Here is a 25,390-nt window from a genome sequence, read left to right as displayed (position 1 = left end):
TATAATAATTCAATAAATACGTATAATTGGTCAAGAGACCCATAGGCACGGTTACTTACTAGAATTTAATGAGAAAAACACATTGATATGTGACAATTACGTGATGTGCGTCACCTAAAATATTCATATAAAATGCTGATTTAAACTCTGAATTAGAACTCCGTGACTCATATTCTAAGTTAACGAATTAGACACATGAAAAAAAGTTCAACTTCTACATTCTAAAACGACAAAAAATAGGATGAACTTTATTAGAAATTAGAACCCAATTCAAAAAATTATAGACGGACGGAAACATGGGAAATTTATAAATTTGATGTAATATATTTCGTTTTAAAAAAATGATAAATTTTAAAAAAAAAATTACAATCACCTGAGGGAACATATTTATAAATTAGAAATTGTACTCTAAAAAATAAATTTCATTTTTATTTTTATTTTTAAACTACATTCGTTGGAAAGTACAATTTCTATTTTTTTTTTAACTAAATCTTAAATCCTAAATCACGATTTTTGTTTGCCAATATTTTTTTTTTTATTTCTTTTGGTTTTCATTTTTTTATTTTTCAATTTTATTATATTATTATTAAATAGTTGTTTAAATTACAATAAGAAGTTAATAATTATTTAAAATAACTTTTAAATTACAATAATAAATTATATTCAATTAAAAATAGTTAATACAAAATTTTAAAATTAATTAATTAAATACTTAAATTAACATAATATTTTTTAAAACTATAATGATATATTTTCTCTAATAAAAAGAAAATAAAATTTCATTGAATATATAATAATGGTATATAAATTAAACTTAAAAGCAAATGCATGTTAAATTTTTTTATGTTATTTATTTTTAGAATTGTATATTTAATTATTTATAATTGAATATAATTTAGATAGTTTGTTATTATAATTTAAAAAAATATTTAGTTAATTTAATTAATTAATTAATTTTTGAAATTGTGTATTTGATTATTTGTAATTAAATATAATTTATTATTGTAATTTAAACAAATATTCAATTAGTTTAAGTCATTAATTAACTTATTATTATAATTTAAACCCATATTTAATAATAACATAATAAAATTGGAAAATAAAAAAATAGAAAAATAGAAAAATGAAAAAGAAAAAACAAAAAATGATACATTCCAACATGACTTTAATTAGAAACAAAAAAATCAAGAAATCGTACTTACAACTAAGACTTCGGTTAAGAAAACAAAAATAGAAATCATCTTTTAAAAGCACGAAAAAAAAAATAGTCATAGAAACATAAGTTTTTTTTATCTAAACATGACTTCAAATTAAAATTGTCTTCATTTACCCATTTTTATTATATTTAAAAAAAATTCAATTGTGTAAAAATGAAAAAAAATTACACCAATTTATAAATAACCCGAACATATCACCCATACATTTACCACTATAAAAGTTATAAAAATATTAAATTCGTTCCTCATTTACTAGCTTACGTGAATCTATTTTTATTTTTTTTACAATTTTAAAATTAAAATGAAAATTAACACACCTGATTTGGTATTTTAACCTAGTGCACACAATGTGACTGCTAAAATTCATAAATAAAAACTATGGGCATTGTTTCAAGAGTTTATGATATCATTAAAATTGAGAGAAGGCTAACAAAGCTATCTACATGAATCACTAGGGGTAAACGAGTTGGTTATTCGCTATGTCGTAACACTTCTGCACCTAAAACTGATAATGTGAGACACATAATTTGATTACATCTCTGCAAGTGAAGTTCTAATCGACTGGCAAGAATCTCATACAAATTGGAGCACGAACCTTGAACAAAGCAAGAATAGATGAAGGGAGAATCCACAATCCATCTCCACAGATCAAACCAGAAGCAATTGCTGGAAGCATCAAACTAGCCTCCTTGCTTTTTAGTGTGTGATATGCATACACAATTAAACTACCCACACACATGTCAATAGCAAAGTATCCACCTACTACAAAGGGTACAGCCATTGCCATTGGAAATGGAACCCATCTCCCAATGTTTTTGGGGTTAAAATCTCTCACCAAGTTGGCTGCCACGGAGAATGCAAAGAAGCCACAACACAGGTGCAGACAATAGTGGGGAAGGGCAGAAAAGCCTTCGACACCAAGAATTGCCATGTTTCTATAAATGATTGCATATGGGGCTTTGTATTCACCATCTGGGTTCCCCACATCAAAAGCCTTGTAGAAAAGGAAGAATGTGAGAGGAGCAACGAGACAACCTATTGCGGTGCCAATAGCTTGAGTAAGAAGCATAGATCGGGGGGAAGTGAAGGTGAGATGACCAGTCTTGAAATCTTGCATCAAGTCAGACGAGGTGGAAACAAGAGACTTGATCACGCCACAACCGACGAGTCCAGCAACCACGCCGTGGCTTTTCCCACCTAAGGCAGCAAGCACAAAGAGAGCCACTTTCCCGTAGTTATAGGCCATGTTCATGTCAGTTAAGCCAGCACCATATGCATTGCAGAAGCTAAGAGTTGGTGCTAGAAGATAGGCAACCACCACATAATACCACTTCACCTCAGGGAAAATGAAAGGGATAGCTGTGATAGAAATGACAGAGAGAAGTATGTACCCTGACAATGCTAACCATATAGGAATCCTTTCACTTAAAAACACTTCGTTGCGTGTCACATCATCAGGAGCCTGCTGCCTCTGCCTCTTGTTATCTGAAATTGAAACTGCGGCCAATATTAGATTCATTTTGAAATACCACACTTATTCAAACTATAATTAAACCCCTCACATTGTCCTCAAATTAGTAGTTCTGCCAGGTCTAACATGGAACAACAAACTTCACAATAACATAACCCAAAACTGGAAATTTGATACGAGGCAAGTTTTTTACGTGATCTTTTATTCCTCCTTTCCATGCAGGCATGGATATTTGTGGCGGAAAAAAGCAAAATTTTGGCAAAATTGTACAACCCATCACCGAGGATCAAGGCAATGGAAATAAAAACCTGCATCAAGAAAATATGGGAAGGTTACTTAAGGCTTGAAATGGAAGAACTTAAATGAAATTAGATTAGAAAGTCCTTTATTGTAGTTCATTTCTGACCCTATAGCCATTAAGACTCTTCATACTACTTTCTGGTAAACTCTCAGGGAACCATTGTCCTTTTAGTCCCCTGATCAATGGCCACATAATGCCCCAAGAGAGAACAGCACCAAGAAGCAAGGATAAGTTGACAAGATGGGAACAAATCATTCCTGCTCCAACATAAGTCATGCTGAAATCGAAGTAAAATCTGCAAAATTCACACATTTTAATCATGAGGGGCAATTATTTCGTGGTTCACACTGTAGAAGAAAGATGAAAGCACACACGAGTTTTTCCATGCTTTCAATCCGAAAGTAGGAAACTGAATGAATCCACATTGCTCTCCGCCAGCAAAGAACCATTGGAAGAAAGACCAAAGGAAACTGAACGAGAAGAATTTCATAAAACCATGAACCTGCTTCCTGTGAAAGATGTAAAGTAGTTTTTATACTTATACAAGTTTACTGTGTTTAACTTGTTTGTGTTTAACTTGAAAAAGATAGATGATGCAAAATAAAAGCTTATTCATACTTTGCCATCTCATCTCCTTTTGGAGTGTGGAACCCATTAATAAGGACGGCTGTCGCAGTTCCAGTTGGATAAGTCAATTTGTAGTCAACGATCATCAACTGTTAAATAACTTACATTGGATCAGATGAGGCAGCAACACAATTCAAGTTACTCCCAACCAAATTCATCTGAAATAGTGATTTTCATCACATCTACATTGAGAATAACAACCTTTGGAAAACCAGATATGTTCAATTAATCAAGTGAAACCATTGAAGGCCACTCATCACAAGAAATACCTTCCTAAGGGGAACCAAAATCGCTAGCCCGACAAAGTATGTCGAAAAGAGAAAGGCTGTCATCCAGCCAATTCCAGGCTCCTTGGTTATTGGAGTATTCCCCGGTGTATCAACCCCTACTTGCTCATACGTTTTCCTATTCAAACCCAAGAGGTGAGACCCAAAACCACCTACAAATAATCAAGTAAAAGTTAAAAAAACCACATGAACAAACACTATCAGTTATTCATATGCACATACAAAATTATAGAATTCAATTTAACTTGTCACCTCCAAAAGAAGAGCTGTAGCATGCGACAGCACAAGTTTGAATTATGGTATTCTCCTGTCTAGTGAAAGGTGTTGTAACGATATTAGCTTTTTCAAGCAGCATAGTCCAAGTTCGAACAAGTACAAAGCCAAGGAGAGCCGCTGAAACATTCAGATTTGGAACAAGTCCGGTTGAGAGATTCAGCTTCATCACAATCACACTATAAATGATACCAATGATGAAGCTAGTTATTAGTCCTCGAATTGTGATCTGACTTGTCCATGATGGCATGCTACTCTGGCCCTCTGGCTGCTCTAGTTCAGCTTTTTCAATGTCTTCATTGGCACAGTTCTGAATCTCTTCTAGCTCTTCGTGGTTTGAACTGCCCATTGAATCAATCTTCCATAAACAATTAAGAAAGGGACTCTGTTAGAAAGGAAACAATTGCATTCAAGTGTCTACCCTGCTACATCTCACTTGGCATCTCTATTTAACTTGCAATTCAAGCTGGATAACAAGTCACAATTTATAAATGTGGATTTGGTCAACCATAATACATATCACTAATACTTCATCATAAAACCTGAAGTGATACAGAACAAAAGGAATGAGAAAATCTTCTTTTCTTGTTTAGCATCTCTGTTCTAAGAAGTATCCAAATTGCAAAGAGAGAAATCCAAATTGGGTAACAAGTTATAATTTGTAGGTGTAAATTCGAGTCACCCACTTCATTATAAGAAATAAAGAGATAGAAAACGAAAGAAATGAGAAAAAGTTCTTCCTTTTGTGCCATATATGCACACACATGCCCAGAAACAGATAAATTTAAAATAAAAATTTGTAAAAATATCTCTCAAAAAATCTAATAGAAAAAAAACAACTACTTTATCAAAATATGCTAAAATCAAATGTCATACCTCAAATTTTCCTTTTGGATGATAAAAGAATGGAGTTCAACGACAGGATGGTGCAAATTGAAAGCAATGTCGTAGAGTTAACTCAATCCCCCAATGATCAGAAAAGAAAAAATGGACACGCGTCACCTTCCCCAATTGAAGAATCCAAAACCTCCAAATGCTGTACAAGACCTACAAACAAGAGATTTTGGTGTGCATGCTGGTGTGATGAGTAAACTCAATAGAGGAGGAGATTAGAATCTCACTAACCCTTCTTAGGCTTTGATAATCCTGTCATAATCAACGTCAAAAGAGAGACTGCACAAACAAAGATTCGCAATACAGTGCAATATTTATGTCATTGCTAAAAAGGGGAAAAGAGTAAAAGAAAAAAGGTACATGCCATCTCATTTAAACTTCACCAACTTTTATTGTACTAGTGCAATACAAAGCTCAAGTGTGCCGTAGTACAAAGTCTAAAAAAAGAAAAATTGGAAAGGAAAAGCTTTAATTGTTGTACTGCAGTAGTACGAAATCATTTTATTTTTCTTTGGTCCTAACAAAACACTTCGTGATTTGAACACACGTTTGGCTATGAACACGGAATCAAAACCATTGTCTTTGACTAAGGTAAAGAGTCATTATGGTTATTTACGTTAAGCGTGTGGCTTGAACATTTAACCAAGTAAATGCGGACAGAGAGACTCGTTACAGGTCAACTACCGATAATCCCGAGAAGGACAATGACAGTGCATAGGTAAGAAAAATGAAACTGAAAATTAACGCATGGTAGTGCTAAATGTTAAATCAGACAATTTAATGCCGTTGACCTTTTGTTTTTAAATATTAAACCATGTTATAACTGTAATCTATTAAATATATACTTTCATCCCTAGTAATAATAATAAAAATAATATATTTATAATAGGAGATTTTTCATTATAATTATTATAACTATTTTTAATTGTATATTTATTTTTATTTTATCTTTATATTAATATTTTATTTTAGTTATTTCGTTATTTTATAATTATTTAGATTTAAAATTATAAAACATATATTGGATTTGAAAGAACCTATTTGAGAGACGTGAGTTGATAGACAGTTACTTTAATTCGGGAAAAAATGCACAATACAAATAAAACTTTGAGAGAAGTGTGAGAAAAAGAGACTAACACTGTAAAAAGAACAAAAAGAAAACATAATCAAAAAATGAATGTAAACCACCAATGTTAGGGTAGGACTCATCGTCCACCTCTTGGGTGTGGATCTTATCCTTCAGCTCCTCAATAGTCTTGGGGTTGGTGGGGGTGGTGAAGGACCTACTAATGAGATTGGTCGGTTCAACGGACGGTCCTCCTTCCACGAACTTTCTTTTCATCTCTTCATTCTTCCTTTGGAGAGTTGGGATTTCCTCCTCATTTATCCGAGTGATCTCCTCATTCCTTTTCTTCATCTTAGCCATCTCTTTCTGCAGAGACATCAACAATGTCATTTTCTCAACTTCAGACATCCTTTCGCTACCCATGCATCGGGTTGATACCATCTACTTTCTTTTTCACTCAATTTCTCTCGGTCCCACGGTGGGCTCCAATTGTTCTCAAATGGGGTTGGGGCCTAGAGAACTATTGGAACTGCTTCTCAGCTTCCTTGGTCGGTCGGTTGGTTCTTACTTCAAACAAGTTCCTTCCTCTCCTCTATTCGCTCTACTCCTCGGTCTTCATGTAGTCCGAACTTGGATGGTACCTGCAGAAGGCACTCTGACGCTCAAGTCAGATTTAGTATTCGACACTCGATATTCTGAGTGTGGTATATTGATGTACCTGATGTTTGAAATTTGTGTTATTTATATTATTTTGGTGGCTTTTTCTTATTAGGTTGGATTAGAGAATTGGGTCATGTTTAGGATACATTACCTAGCTCTTAATTGTTTATCAACCTCACTAATTATACTTAAGCGTAATTTGGTTGTGTGGTGTCAATCAACGTAATGACCATGTTCCAAACTATAGTGTCGGTTGTGCGGACCTTACCGATACATAATATAATGTGAAGGCATGTCATTTTGAAAAATGTTAATGAGATATGTTTTGAGTGTTTTTTTTATTTGCTCGGCAGAGATATGTTTCATGGTGTCACTACAAAAAAAATCAGTATTATCTACGGAATTTTACCCACATATCTGAATCCGTAGGTAAATTCAGCATTACTTACCAACTATTACGCATGGACAACATTACATATATATATTACCCACAAATTCTAAATCCGTAGGTAAATTCAACATTACCTACCAAGTATTACCCACAGATCTTATTACCTACCAACTTTTACCTATGGATTTCTACTACCTACCAACTATTACCCACGAATCTCTATTACCTACGAACTATTACTCATAGATCTCTATTACCTACCAACTATTATTATAATAATTATGTGCATAATATTAAAAATATTATTATAATATGAATAATTATAAAATCATAATTATTCATAAATAATAATAATCATAACTAATAAATATACATATTATTAATATTATAAAATTAATAATATTAATAATATTTTATAATATTAATATAATAATATAAAAAATATTTAATAATATTAATAATATTTAATAATATTAATAATATTTAATAATATTAATAATATTTAATAATATTAAAAATATTAATAATATTTAATAATATTAAAAATATTAATAATATTTAATAATATTAATTATATTAATATTATAAAATTAATAATATATTATAATATTAATATAATATTAATATAATAATATAAAAAATATTTAATAATATTAGTAATATTTAATAATATTAAAAATGTTAATAATATTTAATAATATTAATTATATTAAATATATGAATAATATTATTAATTATATTAATATTGATAATCATATTAATAAGTATAATAATAATTATAACATGATAAGAAAACTTAACTTGTGTAAACACAATATATAAACACACAACATCCCTGCAAGAGAAATTGAATATTAGGACCACGTCCCCTCCGCATTCAGATCTTCTATCCTAGGGTGCTATTAAAAAATTAAATTTAGCTTCCCTTACCTTAATTGCTTGCTTTCCAAGCAACTTCTAGAATTTTATTTCCGAGAGTCTGGATAAACTTCAAGATTTACGGGTCTAATGCAAGTTATCCAATTAGAACAAAAATTCAGTATATAGTAGAATAAGTTGAGAGGATTAAACTTCTCAACTGACCCCACCAAGATTGATGACTAAATCCTAAGGAAAAACATAGAACAAAGGATCTTTAGAGCAAAAATGAACTTACTCTGTTTGAAAATCTGATAGGGTAGAAATGTTCCTTAACTTCTCAGCTACAACGTGGTATGATCAGATTCTAAAATAGATGAAGTATGAAGTGAGAAATTAAGAGAGAAGATAAAAGGGAGAAATGGAGGAAGAAAGAAGAAAGAAAAGAATGGTGCGTGACCGGGCAAGGGTTCTGTTTCTATTTTAAAAAGAAAAGGTGTTGTTACATTTAACGTGGGCTTTACCCATGCAAAGGGAACAAAATTTGTTGCGTCCTTTAAAAAAAATCTATGTGAATGACAAACACAAACCCAAAAAAATAAAAAAAAAATTAGAGTAGGTGTAGCCTACGCACAAGTCCACATACAAGTCAATGTTAAATAAAAATGAAAAATAAATTAGAGTGGATTTAATCCATCCATAAGTCGATGTTAAAAAAAAAAAAATATATATATATATATATATATATATATAAACTTAGAGTGAGATTGATCCATATTAATTAGGGACAATTTATTACTAATGAATTTGTAAACTTGTCGAATTAAAGAGTCATCACAACCCGCAAAGAGCATAATGAGGGAATATACATATGAATATGAATTTATTAATTTTGATAATTTAATATATGTTGAACAATATGCTTTGATGTCTTCAAAGCTGTGTGGAAATCTAGAAGACCATGCCACTATGTGTGTGTGTTGTCTAGTAGTTTTTGACTTGTTAATTCACTCCTTGTTTTGATCCAAGCTCACTTGATTCTTTATCTTTTTGAAAAGAAGTGTTTTTTAAAAAGCTGTGAAGTTTCAACCTATTGAATTATCGAAACAACTTGTTGTTTGACACTTAGTAATTTTCAAAATGATTTGGAAAAGTTGTGCTTATTTTGTCTTTGTTGTCAAACAGAAACAACCGGTTATTTCGATAAAACAACTGGTTGTTTTTATGAAAACCTTAACAAGAAAATTATTCAATCGATTATTTTGGAAAACAACCTGTTGTTTTCATAACAAAATTTTGTTAAGTGGTTTTAACTGTTTTAAATGCTTCCAACTGCTTTTGGTTTATGATCTAACAACTTTGACCACTTGCTTGAGTCTATATAAAGGATGTTTGATATTCTTTTCAAGACTCTAAGAAAGAGAGATTGCTTTTAAACGTTTTTCAAGAATTCAAAAGCTTTGAATCATCTCAAGTGTGTGGAATAGGATTAAGTTTTGTATTTTTTTGAACTTAAGTTTTGTATACCCAGGTGTATTCTATTCTCTTCTCCTTAAACATTGTATTTCTGTGTGTTCTTGTGTAAGGAAGTTTCAGAAAGGTGTTTCTGGAAACTATGGTGTTGTCAAGGAGTGGTGTGTGTTCTTGAGGGGTTCAAGATCATCACTCATTGTCTGTGTTTTGTAATCTAGGTTTGATTACATAGTGAATTCTCAATGGTTAGCTGAGAGTTGAATGTAGCTCTTGGTTAAGAGTGAACCAGTATAAACCTCTTGTGTGATTCTCTTTATCTCTTCTCTTATAAATTGTTTTAACTTTATTTTATATTTTGTTGGTATAAACAACCAGTTGTTTCGAGAAAACAACAAGTTGATTTTCTATAAATAACCTTAAAACAGAAATTTTATTGAGTTGAAAAGAAAATCAATTGGTTGATTTTTCAGAACTTTTCACTCTACTTCCAAACTTTTCGAAAATCCTATGAAGATAATTTCCCCTGCCCCTCTTGTTTAGGCCACTAATTGTATATATTTATTTTGTATGAAACTGTATAATAATTCCCCCTGCCCCTCTTGTTTTTTACAAAGATATGGCTAATGATTAGAGTCCATTTACTTCAGATGTCACCTCTACCATTTACTAGAATAAGGTCTCTCGCATTGAGACATGCTAGTGGTGACAGGACACCACTTACAGTAGATGTCACTACTGGGGTGACATATGGTTCTAATGCAAACATGTTCAACAACTATCATGGAGTCTTACCACGTGAAAAGATGTCCATTTTAGTACATTCATTGGATCATGTGCCTAAGGTTGACTGATCCATGATATGGAAGGATATCTTAGTAATGCATTATATAGTGTTATCATTTTAATATATTTGTCTTTTATATTAAATTGTATTTAACATTTCATGGTATTCTCTTGCAGATGCATTTTGACATCACCAATATAGAGACCTTGAAATCAAAGGTTCTTTCTTCGATTGTCAGTTTAGGTTGAAACTAACATCAATATAAAAATTTTGGACTAAAAATGGTCAAAATTCTTGTTCAAGGTATGCAAAAATTGACGAAGAGACTTGGTGCTCATTTGTTGAAAGTCGTGAGGTTGGAGAATGGACGGTTAGTACAATTACTTATTCTTTCAAATTAATGGTTATAAATAAATTTATTATTAAGTGATTCACTTTGTTTGTTTCATTTGGGACAAGGTGCTAGACCAAAAGTTAGGGATATTCAGGCATATAATCTTACCTCGCACTTGTTGTCTCGTGGGAGTTATCATAAGCTTTAAAAAGATATTATAAGGGAGAAGAAGAAGAAGAAAGCACAACTTGTTACTACTTTCGAGGAAGAATCAAAGGCCAGTCAACCTTCATCACCACCTACCCGCCACAAAAAATGGAAGCAAGCCTACATAAAAAAAATCGGGAGGATATAGTTCTGAGTAATCACGGATAGTCTCAGAGAAGATTGTAAGATATTTTCTTCTCAAGCATATTTTTAGCTATTTTTGCAAATTGATATGAAATAATTACATAAATTTTGGGTTTTGCAAGATTCCTTTCTTAAGCAAAGCTTCCAACGTACTTTTTTCCCTCAAGATCATCAGGATATACTTGTTGCTGCTATTGGACGACTTGAGCACATGGTCGTGTGCATGCTGCAGGATCAGGGGTTGACATCTATCAGTTCTTCAAGATTTTTTCACGGAAATACTCGTCTCGGGCACCTAGCCAAGAGGCCATCTTGTTATTGAACAAATTAAGTAGGAGGTCATAAAGGAGGTCACTCATAAGCTTATACAGGAGTTTTAGCAACGCCTCGAGAGCTTAGGTCTATCCCAACAAGGTGTTCCTGCACAACAAACCTTTGTGGCTCCTAGGTAAAGTTAGTGCAAAGGGGAGTTGTGCAGCTGATAATCCATTAAGGGATGATATTGGCTCGATAAGTCAATATGAGTTATTTGTGGATGACGGTTTCACTCCTCGACAAGTGGCCCTAGGGAAAGTGTTTGAAAGGGCCAATGTTTTACATAATATGTCTCTTTCCCCTGATGTGGTGAAGGTCATGGTCGAGAAAGTACATATTGTTTATGTTGTAGTTCCAATGCCAACATATGAGGTATTTACTGTGGCACAAGCATTTCAAACATTCATAATGTAACCTAAACACCTCGTTTAATGTATTCCAAAACCTCTAATAAGAAAAAAAATTGTAATTATTAAATTTTATTTATGGATGAATACATTTGTACATTTAATTCATTGAAAATGTTGTTTATTTTGTAGCAACAACGTCGCAAACCTAGTCCGCAAAGAAAGAAGTAGGTTGCTTCTACTGACGATCCTATAGCCACATTATTATAGGTTGTCTCTATAGGTACAAACCCTATGGAGATTTCATGGGGTGCTACTTTTTTGGAAGAAACAGTGACATCCCGTTATATATACACATGTCTGATATGTTAGAGGTTGCAATTACCAACTGGGAGCTTAATATATAGGTCATTCAGTTCTGCATGATGTAATCATTGATCATGCTTTAACTAATTATATTGGTAGGTGTATGTCTGGAGTATGTATTAATGAGGGGAAACAAGAGTTTTATGGAGTCATGGATCCCCAACTAATTCATGCTTTGGGAAATAAGAAAATTGAAACTCAAACATACATCACCAACAACTTGGTAATAGGGAGAAATTGATATATTTTCCCCTTTATATTAATGAGTAAGCAAAAGTTTTAAGTGGTCAATTATTAGTACTCCATCACACTACAAGAAAATTTGGTATTACATACAACACTAATCCGTATATAAGAGACCAAATCCGTATGTAAAACATAGTTACAAATGAATTACATACAAAAAGATAATTTATATGTAAAATTATCGTAGGTAATTGTTACGTACGAATTAAAAATCCGTATGTAATTACATACGAATAAATCCATATATAATTATATACAGATAAATCCATATGTAATTGTCTGTTAAATTTATATACGGATAAATTCGTATGTAATTGTCTCCTAAATTTATATATGGATATTTTTGTATATAACTTTATATGTAAGTAATAATGTATTACATATCAAATAATATGCATATAACTATAATTTTTTTTAATATTAAAAACTTTTCATATAATCACATAAAAATAATTAATTATATATTTTTTGAATTTTTAAAATAAGATTATTAATATACCAAATTTATTTTTATTAATAACATTAAAATTATCTCATTGTACGGACGTAACTAAGTAAGCAATTTTCAACTTCAACTCATTACATTAGTGGTGTCACTTTATTACTACTCACACCTGTTAGAAAAACATTAATAAATAGAAGTACAAACAGCTAGCTTTTGAACGGGAATTTCGTCAATACCCCTAAATTGATACTCCATTGATTAAATTGTGCAGCACCTTTTTACTTTATGCATAAGTATGAGCTTGTACTTAGTTACAAAACTTACCTAAGTACATAAAGTGATATTCTCCAGTTAAATTTATAGTTTTATTTTAGAAATTATATTTTTATTAAATATACTATATATTAGTTAGGTGAAACTATTAATATACTTTTAGGTGATGATTCAAAAGGTTATGTCACTACACAAAGTCATAGAAACAATGATTCATACATTTTTATCTAACATTTAACATGACACATAAGCAGTTTTGAAGTTATAAGCACATGGTTTACAACCTAATTAAAGTAAAGTAACTACAAGAAAAATCAAAGAACAATATACATAAAATTCTATATATGTTCACACCTTCCTTTCTCTAGCTTGTGCTAATTCCCCTTCAAGTTGTTTATCAAGATTCTGCAAATCATTTTTATGTCATTGATCCAAGATCTTCTCCAAGCCAATGCCTAAAATGATAATGTATTGGAAAGTTAAATCCTTTATTCATTGTACCGGTAGGCACCGGACGAACGTGGTCGACCGACCGAACGCATAATAAATGTGAGGCATGTGTGACAAAGTTAAAGTGGTTAAGATACACCTCCGAAGAATAAGGAATACGCGTTTAAAGAAGATATGTTCCCCGGGTATTCCGGAGCACGATTGGTAAGACCTATCCATAACCACCCTGAGCCCAAGGGGTAGAAAGCCCATTAGGCAATCCTATAAATACGGTGCTCAAGCCAGAGAAAGGTACGTTTTCATTCACTTACTAAACCACACTTAGAATCTCATACTTACTTGAGCGTCGGAGTGCCTTCGCAGGTACCCTCCCCCGCCCGACCGAAAGAGAAGAAGACCGACACGTCAGCAACTATACTACATCAACCGACCATGCCTGGGCCCCATCTCTCCACTCAGGTACAATTGGCGCCCACCGTGGGGCCGAGGCAAATCTTCAATTTTTGAAGCTATAATGGTTGCGACAAGAAACAACAACGACGCTATGGCAGAATAGATGACTATGATTCAAACCCTCCAAACTCAGATGGAGGAACTGCGACAAAAGGGGATGGAAAACCATCGTCAACACGAAGAAGATAGACGCCACCAAGAAGAAGAAATCGCCTTATTGAGAGAGCAGAATGCACGACTCCAACGACAGGTCGATAATCCCGAACGAGAAGGCCAATCCCATATGGCCGACCGAACCGCATCTCGCATACCTACACCGGCCGACACCAACCCTGCTTCCAGAGCTGAAACAGTCGAAAGAAAGTCAAGTAAAAGGGGTCATCCTTTTACAGAAGAAATTATCACCACACCACTTCCTGACAAATGGAGAGGTCTCGCTATTAAACTCTATGACGGCTCGACCGACCCGAACGAGCATTTAAATGTCTACAAGACGCAAATGACTCTGTATACCACAGATAATAATGTGTGGTGTAAAGTATTCCCCACGTCCCTCCAGGGAGAACCTCTTACCTGGTTTACAGAGCTGCCTCTGAACTCCATTGACGACTTTGACATCCTAGCCGTAAAATTCTCCACTCAATATGCCACTAGCCGACCGCATCACATGTCCTCCATGTCTCTCCTAGCGGTACAACAAGAAAAAGGTGAATCTCTCAGAACCTTTCTAGATAGGTTCAACAAAGCATGTATGAACATCCGAGGACTCAAGCAGGAAGTTGCATTGCACCATTTGGTCTCGGCCATCCGGCCGAGCCGTTTTACTGAAAGTCTCATCAAGAAGCCGCCTCAAGACATGGAAGACCTTCGAACTCGAGCAACCAAATTCATGCAAATCGAGGAACACATTGATTACCACCAACGGTTCAAAACCGTCGGATCCGGAGTCCTCAATGACCAAACCCTGAGCAAAGAAAGAGAAGTCGAGACCGAACGAACCGTCCGAACCACTCCAAGGTCCGACCGGAACAGAGGAGGCCGAATCCCCAGGTTTAACAGTTACACCCCCTTAACTGTGCCGAGGGGACGAGCCCTAGATGAAGCACTACAAACGGACTTAATCCCGATATTGAAGCAATATCAAACGCCACCGAATGCAGATACCGCTAAGCATTGTCAATACCATCGAAACTTCGGCCACACAACCGAAGGATGTCAAGCGTTGAAGGACAAAATCGAAGAGCTCATCCAGGCTGACCATTTGCGGCAATTCGTCAAGAGGACAAGGAATTCAAGATTCCCACCACGGAGTACCGACCGTCCATCTCATGGTGTCGACCGGTCAACCGTAACGATTACAAACGCCGAACTGACCATAGCCAAACTTCGCGGAAACGCAGTGAAAGCCTCGTTCGGCGTACACGCGCCCGCAACACAAGTCCCGACCGAAACGCCCGCCCTCGCCAACGAGTCCGCGAAGTCATCAACATGATTGCTGGACCCGTTAACTTGGGCGAACCGAACCACGAGGCAAATTATATAGCCGGGGGCTTTGCCAGTGGCGGGTGCTCAAATTCCGCCCGAAAGAAACATCTCCAGGACATCTAGTCCACTCATGCTACCACAAGGAGGCGTCCACACATACCTCCGATCACTTTCACTGACGATGACTTCACAGCTATAGATCCAGCCCAGGACGACCCTATGGTAATCACTGTAGAAATTGACAAGTTCGCAATTGCCAAGACTTTGGTAGATCAGGGTAGCTCGGTCGATATATTATACTGGGAAATTTTCAAGAAAATGCGCATCCCAGAAGCAGACATTCAACCCTATAACGAACAAATTGTAGGGTTCTCAGGTGAACGGGTCGACACTAAGGGGTATATCGACCTGTATACAACCTTTGGTGAGGAAGACGGTCTCCATAAAACAATAAACGTACGATATCTGCTGGTTAACGCCCAGACTTCCTACAACATCCTGCTCGGCCGACCGTCCATCAACAGATTAAAAGCCATTGTCTCCACCCCACACTTAGCCATGAAATTCCCTTCGGCAAATGACGACATAGCAACAATCCATGTTGATCAAAAAATCGCTAGGGAATGTTATGTTGCGAGTTTGAAAAGTGAGCCAACTCGGCGACTCTACACAACCAATTCGGACGACCGACTCCCACAAAAACGAGGACGATCCCCCACTCGACGTTCTGGACGGCACATGTCCCGTCGTCAGATGATAGCCCTTGTTGATCTTGACCCTCGTATGGACGATCCCCGTATGGAAGCAGGAGAAGACTTGCATCCATTCCCACTTCGCGATGATCGCCACACTACACATGTTGGCACCTCACTAATGCCGGACGACCGATTGGCCATCGGCACAACGCTTGCTAAAAATGCCGACCTGTTCGCATGGACAGCCGCTGACATGCCTGGCGTAGACCCGGAGGTCATTACCCACCGACTCTCATTATATAAAGAAGCTAGACCAATAGCTCAGAAGAAAAGAAATTTAGGGGACGAACGACGCCAAGCTGCACGTGCCGAAGCTGATAAGTTATTACAAGCCGGATTCATTAGAAAAGCCCATTATACTATATGGCTAGCCAATGTAGTTATGGTAAAGAAAGCAAATGGAAAATGGCGAATGTGGGTTGATTACACGGACCTCAATAAGGCATGTCCAAAATACTCTTATCCTCTGCCTACCTGATGTGAATGTAACTACAAGAACACATGATTCTTGACATTCTTAGGAACAACTTGAGCTGGATTTGAAAGGCACTTTACTTTAGAATTGGATCAATGTTCTAATTCAAGAACTCACCAAAACTTAGCACCAACCAAGACTCATATGGAAGTCCATGTATTGTCAAATTGAATCAAAACACAAGGAAAGAAGAACAAGAATTAAAACTGGACAAAATTTAAAAGCTAGCTACTGAATCAAACAGAATTAAAGGAAACAATGCTGGAAACACAAAATTAAACGGTAGAAAAAGAAGTAAAACTCTAGGAATCAAAACTACCGAATGGAAAATTGAAGAAAAGGAAGAAGAACACTTATAGGAAGATGCTTGCTGGATTTTGAGAATTGGAAGAAGCCATTCACGCCACTTGGAACCTTGAACCAAGATAAGTGATGGAGTGCCACCACTTGAAGCTCACCATAGCTCACAAGATAAGGCAAAGAAGAAGAAGACTCAAAACTCACAAATTCTCTCCAAATTTGAGTATAGTCTCTCTACTATAAAATTCCAATATGAAAATTACAAAGGGAAGCACCTTATTTATAGCCTAGAGGTGCTGAAAAATAGGTGGGAAATTTCAAATAAAACTCATTTGAAATTCCCACCAAAAACAAGTCACATGGGAGGTGTGACCTTTTTCTACTATGACACCTCCTAAAAACTACACCTACACCCCCCTACTAAGTCACATGGACAATGTGACTCTCTCTAATACATTCACACCTATTTATTTAATATCCACACCTCCTACGAGAGTCATTCAAATGATGCTCTTTTATTTAATGCTTGGCCTTGCCCCTCATGGTTTAGACTTGGGCTTCTTGGGCTTGGGCCTTCTTGGGCTTGGGCTTTGGGCTTGGGCCTCATCTTTTGCAAAGACTAATAAGAAGAACTTTAAATGCTTTGGCCCTTGTCATTTCTTCTATTGATAACATCTTTTTTATTCTCATCACTACCATTGATCGTCTTGTTGATAGGGCGGCCAGACATCACATCCTCAACTTCCTTGATGCCTATTCAGGTTATAATCAAATCCAAATGCACCCGGCCGACCGAAAGAAGACAGCCTTCATGACTGATTCCGGTAATTTCTATTATGAAGTTATGCCCTTCGGACTCAAGAATGCTGGGGCCACTTATCAAAGACTAATGGACCATGTATTCCACGACATGATCGGCAGGAATGTTGAAATCTATGTCGATGACATTGTTGTCAAATCCGACTCATGTAAGCAACATATTGTCGACCTAAAAGAAGTTTTTCAGGCCCTCCGCCAGCACCAGATGCGACTCAATCCTGACAAGTGTGCATTTGGCGTCGAGGGGGGAAGTTCTTAGGTTTTATGCTTACCCATAGAGGCATAGAAGCTAACCCTGAGAAATGTAAAGCTATTTCCGAAATGAGAAGGCCCAACTCCATTCAGGAAATTCAGAGACTCATCGGCCGGCTCACCGCCTTATCCAGATTTGTTCCTAAACTTGCAGAACGAACGAGACCCATCGTCCGATTATTGAAAAAAGCATCTCGCTTTGAGTGGTTGGCCGAATGCGAAGAAATTTTCCTCCAATTGAAAACTTTTCTATCTTCCCCACCGGTCATCCAGAAACCGGACGCCCGAGAGCCCATTATAGTCTACCTCGCCGTTTCAAACGAAGCCGTTAATTCGGTCTTAGTTCAAGAAATTAATTTTGAGGAACGACCAGTTTATTTCGTTAGCCGCGCCCTCCACGGCGCCGAAATCCGATACCAAACGATCGAAAAGGTGGCTATGGCTCTCATCATTACCGCCCGACGAATGCGTATGTATTTTAAAAATCATCGTATTATTGTTCGTACAAATTACCCCATTGTAAAGATTCTCACTAAACCAGATTTAGCCGGACGAATGATCGGATGGACGATAGAACTATTCGAATTCCACATTCAGTACCAACCACGAGGAGCCATCAAGTCGCAAGCTCTTGCTGATTTCGCAGCCGAACTCACCCCTTCCTCAGCCGAGACTGAACCCTCATCGTGGATCTTATACGTGGACGGCTCCTCCAACGAAAGGTCGTGCGGCGCTGGAGTCGTTTTAGAAGGCCCCGGCGAGATTGTCATCGAGCAAGCCCTAAAATTCGACTTCAAAACTTCAAATAATCAGGCCGAATATGAAGCCATTTTAGCCGGCCTACACTTCGCTCAAGAATTGGAAATCACTAAGTTAATTTGTAAAAGTGATTCCAGACTAGTCATCGGTCAGCTTAATGACGAATATGAAGTCCGAGAAAGCTTTCTGCAACGATATTATCACTTAGTCAAACAATTGATGAGTACATTTTTTGAAATTTCCATGCAACACGTTCGACGTGATCACAATACTCGCGCGGACGCCTTGTCCCGGTTGGCAACCACGAAGTGTAAGGGAATACATCGGTCGGTCATCCATGTTACGCTTGTACGCCCAAGCATCGACCTACAGGAATGCCTAACGACTGACGCGGAATCCACTTGGATTACCCCAATTAAGCAATATTTACTCGATGGTACAAGTAGTCCTATAGGTGAAAAAACCATGAAGTTGCAGGCCGCCCGTTTCGTCTTAATCGGTGACGACCTTTATCGCCGAGGTTATACCCGACCACTCCTTAAATGTTTGACACCTGATCAAGCCTCCTATGTCGTCCGGGAATTACATGAAGGTATTTGTGGTACTCACTCAGGCGCACGAACAATGGCCGCCAAAGTAGTCCGAGCCGGATACTATTGGCCGACCGTCCAAGGCGACTGTACCGATTTCATCCAGAAATGCCTCAAATGTCAAGAGTTTGGTACTTTGTCCCATCAAAAACCTGAAGAACTTCATTTTATGCTATCACCCTGGCCGTTTGTCCAATGGGGTATGGACATCATTGGCCCTTTCGCCCCCGGTAAAGGCCAATGTAAATTCTTACTGGTCGGCATTGATTACTTTACCAAGTGGATCGAAGCCGAACCTCTGACTGCGATCACCACTCGCAATGTGCAAAATTTCGTGTGGAAAAATATTGTTTGCCGCTTCGGCCTTCCACAGATCATCATCACCGATAACGGTCGACAGTTCACCGACCGGACGTTAGCTGAATTTTACGAGAAACTCCACATCGCCAGTTCAGTCGAGCATCCGCAAACAAACGAACAAGCAGAGGCGGCAAACAAGGTCATCTTGAACGAACTGAAGAAACGTCTCGGCCCAGCAAAGGGCAACTGGACTGAAGAACTCTTAGAGGTCTTATGGGCATATCACTGTACTCCTCAAACGACTACACAAGAAACGTCGTACAGCCTAACGTATGGCATTGAAGCTATGATCCCCGTCGAGATTGGAGAACCCTCTCTCTGCCGACAAACCCTTGATCTTGATCTAAACAAGGAAAGCCTCTCGGTCGGCCTCGATCTCATCAACGAACTTCTGGACAAGTGTAGAATTAGAGAAGAAGCATGCAAAATTCGGGCGGCCAGACGATACAACTCCAAGGTCAAACCGAGGCTCTTCCACAAAGGCGACTTAGTATGGCGAATGCGGAGTAGCGCCCGGAAGGAAGGAGGCAAGTTCTCTAGCAATTGGGAGGGACCATTCCGCATAGCAGATACGGCAGCTGGTGGAGCCTATTACTTAGAACATTTATCTGGGAAGGACATACCGAGAACGTGGAATGCCACGCATCTCAAATTTTATTACAGTTGAACTTAATAAAAGTGTACTCTTTCCTCGCTCGGTCGATTTTTCCCTAAGGAGGGTTTACGACCGAGAAGGTTTTAACGAGGCACTATAAAATCAAAGTCTCCTATTCCTTTTATTACTCTCAATTTATGCCTCGTTTGGCATCCGAATTAACTTATTACTTTAACGTAATCAGGATTATTTATGCCTCGTTCGGTACCAGAATTATCTTATTACTTTAACATAATGAGAAATTATTTATGCCTCGTTCGGCATCAGAATTAACATTACTTTAAAGTAATCAGAATTATTTATGCCTCGTTCGGCACCAACATTATACTATTACTTTAACGTAATGAGGAATTATTTATGCCTCGTTCGGCATCAGAATTAACTTATTACGTTAACGTAATCAGAATTATTTATGCCTCGTACGGCATCAGAACTTTAGAATTATTTATGCCTCGTTCGGCATCAGAAATATCATTACTTTAACGTAATCGAAATTATTTATGCCTCGTTCGGCATCAGAATTATTCAGAATTATTTATGCCTTGTTCGGCATCAAAATTAACTTATTACTTTAACGAAATCACAATTATTTATGCCTTGTGCGGCATCAGAATTAACTTATTACTTTAACGAAATCGCAATTATTTATGCCTCGTTCGACATCATGATTAACTTATTACTTTTTTCAAAATCATTCAGACCTCGTTCGGCATTCGCATTATTGCTAACGAAATCAACTACGCCTCGTCCGGCATCCAAATTAATAAAATCTACTTACAACAAACAAACAAGGTTCCAAAATACCAATCCGGTCGATCAGCAATCAAATATTACATCCAAAATAAAACCATCATTGTACGATGCCCACATGCCGGGTCCAGTAATTTTCTATGGGATATTCATTAATTCTTCAAACGAGGCGTCCGGCTGTGGTCCCGGAGTCTCCGCCTCAGCCTCCTCATTAATGTCGCCAGGGTTGGTCGGCACAAGTTTTCCATCGACCACCATTTTCTCAATGTCATATCGGTCGTCCTCCAGTGGCGCACCGTGCAGACAAGCCACTTGTTGGATGCCCAACCGGAAGTATTCTTCGCTAATGCGAAGCATGAAGTCGTGACACTTGGCCACTTCCGCTTTCAAAGCCTCCTCCCGGTCGGCTCCTCCTTTCAATTGCGCCTCAAGACTCTTCGTGAGTTCATCTTGCGCTTTTAAGGTCGTCTGCTTCTCCTCCAACTGGACCTTCAACCTCTCGACCTTCTCGGTCGACATCTTAGTGGCTTGAGTAGCCTCGGTCACATCTTTCTTTAACCGGGGTATGGTAACGGTCGTCACTCTCTCGAGCTCTTCAACCACCGTCCGGGTTGCCATAAGCGCCCGGCTTTGTAACTCTAATGTTTCCACCATCAGTTTAGTTGTAGGGATGGTGGCAAAAATCTCATTCTCTTCGGCGGTCAGCTCCGCCTGCAGGTGGGCCGCTATGTCCATGCCGACCGCCAACAGCGTTGGCTCAGAGGTCGTTCGGGATGGCCCAGCTCGGCCCTCCTGATTTCCCTTCGGGGGCCGACCCCTTTTCTTCGCAGCAGCCGAGGCCCCCGCCGCAGGAACCGTTGTAGACGGAACGGCCGCCAACACCCCGGCCGTGTCGACAGAGGCCGACTGACCATCCCTACTCTGGCGCAACTTGTTCATATACTCATGCAAAGAAGCGTCCGCCCGACTCATGATTTCTGCAAAACACACAGGAATTAAACACTATTAATGAAGTTATTCAATCAAACCAAATTTACAATCACATACCAATAAAATCCGCCCAGGGATCGGACGACGCATATAACAAAATTATCTCCCTCGTAGGTAACTTGTGAGGGAGTTGGTCAAACACCACCATAACAGCCTTATCCAAAGCCGACAGGGCCGTACGGGAACTCGTGTTAAGCACAGTCGGATTCTGGGTCCAATGGAACGGAAACTTGGTAACATCATCATTATAAAAATACTCTCGGTCGTCCGGCTCCACAAATATCTTGAAATATCGTTCCTTGAAGTTCTTGTAGGACGTGGTGAAGGCCGCAAAACGCACACTCCCCGGACGGCTGGTCAATGACACCCAACTTACCGGGTTGGACGAATGTGTGTTATAATAAAATAAAAACACTTTCGCTCTGGGCGTCAAGTCAAAAAGTTGACACACCATTCGGAAGGCCTGCATGCACGCCCATGAGTTCGGATGAAGTTGGGTTGGAGCTAGGTTGAGAAACCGTAGCACGTCCATCGTGAACTCATCGAAAGGCAACGTCACTTTCAAATCAGCGAATAACGTACTATAAACATAAAAGAAATCTACCGGAGCGTTCTCCCTTCCATGACAGACACGGTCGGTATACCCACATATTTCGGCAATAAGAATATCTGAAGGTAAACCCGACCGCACGACAGGGGCCCTAGCTATCACTTTATCCAGGTCGTCCGGTTTCTTAAAAACAGTGGGTATATTCCTAACGCTAATATCTACCCACTCATAGCTCGAACCCATGGACCCACTCGTACTTTCGTCACTTCTGGACGATGACTCCCCACTCTCACTCGACTCCCTACTACCTACTCTATTTGAAGAAAGTTGAGACATAACTAACCTTTCGTTCACAAATTTACACCTCGGTCGGCAACTATGGTTCGTACAGTGCAACAACTCGCAAAGTGGACTCGGCAATCGGAGCAACTCGGATGCCGAACTCAAGGAAACGTGGTCTCTCTACAACTGGGGATGCTATTTATAGCATTTCCCTCTCACCCTCATCCATTAGATTCCCGCTCATCCTACGAACCATATCAGCCGGAAGTCGAAACGTCATTTAATCCACACCGCCGGATCCATCTCCGCCGTCTTCGACAAAAAGCGAACGTCCCGTCATTCCGTTACATTTAATGCCTGACACCTCGAAAGGCACAACAATCATTACGACTCTTCGGCATTTATTCACCTCGAGCCTGGGAGGCAAGTGTACCGGTAGGCACCGGACGAACGTGGCCGACCAACCGAACGCATAATAAATGTGAGGCATGTGTGACAAAGCTAAAGTGGTTAAGATACACCTCCGAAGAATAAGGAATACGCGTTTAAAGAAGATATGTTCCCCGGGTATTCCGGAGCACGATTGGTAAGACCTATCCATAACCACCCTGAGCCAAAGGGGTAGAAAGCCCATTAGGCAATCCTATAAATACGGTGCTCAAGCCAGAGAAAGGTACGTTTTCATTCACTTACTAAACCACACTTAGAATCTCATACTTACTTGAGCGTCGGAGTGCCTTCGCAGGTACCCTCCCCCGCCCGACCGAAAGAGAAGAAGACCGACACGTCAACAACTATACTACATCAACGGACCGTGCCTGGGCCATCTCTCCACTCAGATACATTCACAATTTTCTTAAAATTTAACTTCTACATTTTAATTTTCAGAAGATGGCTAGTCCTATTTTCTCCTCCAAATTATATTATTTGCATACTTGTATATTTTCTCCTCCCCTCACAATATTTCATTTATCAAAATAGAAAAAGTAAAAATAGACCCTAGTCTTCAAAGCAAGGTACCCACCATTCATTATCTTTCCCTTACTCATTATGAACAGGTTGTACGAATAATTAAGTAGGCAAACTATACCTTTCACCTCAAAATCATTTTTTGGGCCCACTATTTCGCACTTCGAAGTTGGAAATTAATCAAAGAAGCAGAAATAAAAAAATAAGGTATAGTAAAATTAATATAAACATTTATGTAATGAGTATGAACAGGTTGTACGAATAATTAAGTAAGAATTCTTTGAGGATGATAAGAAAGGTAACTACAGGGAAGATAGCAATAGTCACTTTATAACAAATAGTTACCTTAATAAATAAGACATAGATTTAGTGAGATCACTTTTTCCAAGAACAACTTATTTGTTTTTTTAAAATAACATGAAAATGACTTAATTGTATTGATCTAAGTTGTTACTTGTTAATGACAAAACAGACTAAAGATCATAGCACAAGAGGTACAGATTCAAAAAACAATTCTCAAATATATCCAACTCATAAAGAAAAGTAAAAACAGATGAGATAATGAGTTAATTGTATCCCCTGTTTCAATACTACTGTATACACGCTTCATAAATTACTTGGTGTTTGATGATTTCATCCTGTAATTACCTCCATTGCAAGTCCATAAGTTGCTTCGTTAGGTTTTAGACCACTTTTTCTCAGTTGCTTAAAAGCCCATGACACACCTTTCCACGACTTGAATGGAACACAAGCAATAAGCACCTAAGAGAAATTGAAGAAATCTGACGATTCAATAAGTCTGTAAAATTGCATTAATTAGAAAGCTATATAATAAATTTTAAATATGTAGTTGTTGTCTTACAGCATTGTACATGATCAGATCAGATTAAAGAACTGGATCCCAATTTTTGCAATGCATAAATGCTTTGGGTTTCTGCCTCATGCGTTTTACAATATATCAGCTTGACCAAGTGTAACCGCAATGCTGTGAAACAGAGGGAATAAGAAAAACCAATGAAGCAAACTTGATGCTCAATGATAATTCAAAAACGAAGAAAGAATATGAAGATGCACAAACCCTAGTAGGAGCAGCCCATAGAACGGGCTTGGAACATTCCATTTCGAGAAATATCCCTGCATCCTCGGTCTGGTAAACAGAAACTTCTCCTTCGCGGCCATGAAAAAGTGGTCACCAGAGGCATTGAACTTGACCAGAGTAGCCTCCTTGTCAAGGCGCAAGCAACAGTTGCGACGGTTGTGGACGAAGTTGACAACGACAAGACACACGACAAGGTCATTGATGGCGGAGTTGCGATGGAAGGAGAGCGTGGTGAGGTGGACGAAGCCGTCGACATCGAATATGGAGAAGAAGCTAGAGGCGTCAACGAAGATGAAGTTGCGGGGAAGGGGAGGTTGGGAGGAGTGTAGAGAGAGAGGACAGTGACAAAGGCGAAATGTTGGTGGAGGGAACTGAGGGAGGAGGCGGAGGTGAGGTCGTAGAGTGAATGGTGTAGACT

At 37.8% G+C, this 25,390-nt stretch overlaps 1 protein-coding gene and 1 long non-coding RNA gene across 6 annotated transcripts; both read right to left on the bottom strand.

The window, feature by feature from the left end:
* Positions 1 to 1,540: 1,540 nt before the first annotated feature.
* LOC137826723 (metal-nicotianamine transporter YSL3-like) lies at positions 1,541 to 5,472 on the bottom strand. 5 transcript variants are annotated; one of them, XM_068632819.1, is made up of 10 exons: positions 5,302 to 5,389; positions 5,053 to 5,223; positions 4,411 to 4,534; positions 4,156 to 4,296; positions 3,886 to 4,055; positions 3,608 to 3,705; positions 3,364 to 3,498; positions 3,095 to 3,284; positions 2,882 to 2,996; positions 1,541 to 2,714 (listed from the first exon to the last, which is right to left on the bottom strand). In XM_068632819.1, exons 3-10 carry the CDS (start codon positions 4,523 to 4,525, stop codon positions 1,771 to 1,773), a joined length of 1,908 nt encoding a protein of 635 aa, XP_068488920.1. In that variant the 5' UTR covers positions 4,526 to 4,534; positions 5,053 to 5,223; positions 5,302 to 5,389; the 3' UTR covers positions 1,541 to 1,770. The 5 variants fall into 5 exon arrangements, with proteins under 5 accessions (XP_068488920.1, XP_068488921.1, XP_068488917.1 ...); XM_068632820.1 differs by having other exon boundaries at positions 1,541 to 2,702; XM_068632816.1 differs by having other exon boundaries at positions 4,156 to 4,534; positions 5,302 to 5,472.
* Positions 5,473 to 13,179: 7,707 nt separating this feature from the next.
* On the bottom strand, positions 13,180 to 25,390 carry LOC137827111 (uncharacterized). The gene is made up of 4 exons (XR_011083668.1): positions 24,952 to 25,390; positions 24,736 to 24,858; positions 24,522 to 24,635; positions 13,180 to 13,434 (listed from the first exon to the last, which is right to left on the bottom strand). It is a non-coding gene; the product is annotated as an uncharacterized lncRNA (long non-coding RNA).

This window comes from Phaseolus vulgaris, chromosome 8 (genome assembly GCF_000499845.2).
Source record: "Phaseolus vulgaris cultivar G19833 chromosome 8, P. vulgaris v2.0, whole genome shotgun sequence".
NCBI classification, from domain to species: Eukaryota; Viridiplantae; Streptophyta; class Magnoliopsida; order Fabales; family Fabaceae; genus Phaseolus; species Phaseolus vulgaris.
Note: the sequence above shows the minus strand (reverse complement) of the source record. Positions and strands in the feature narration are given on the sequence as shown.

Bases quoted from the DNA above. Each gene is read 5' to 3' on its own strand.
- LOC137826723 (XM_068632816.1), bottom strand. From the start codon at position 4,525: ATGGGCAGTTCAAACCACGAAGAGCTAGAAGAGATTCAGAACTGTGCC. The intron at 3,285-3,363 runs GTGTGTGCTTTC...TGAATTTTGCAG, and splicing joins TTGAAAGCATGGAAAAACTC to ATTTTACTTCGATTTCAGCA. The intron at 2,997-3,094 runs GTCAGAAATGAA...TTCTTGATGCAG, and splicing joins AGAGTCTTAATGGCTATAGG to GTTTTTATTTCCATTGCCTT.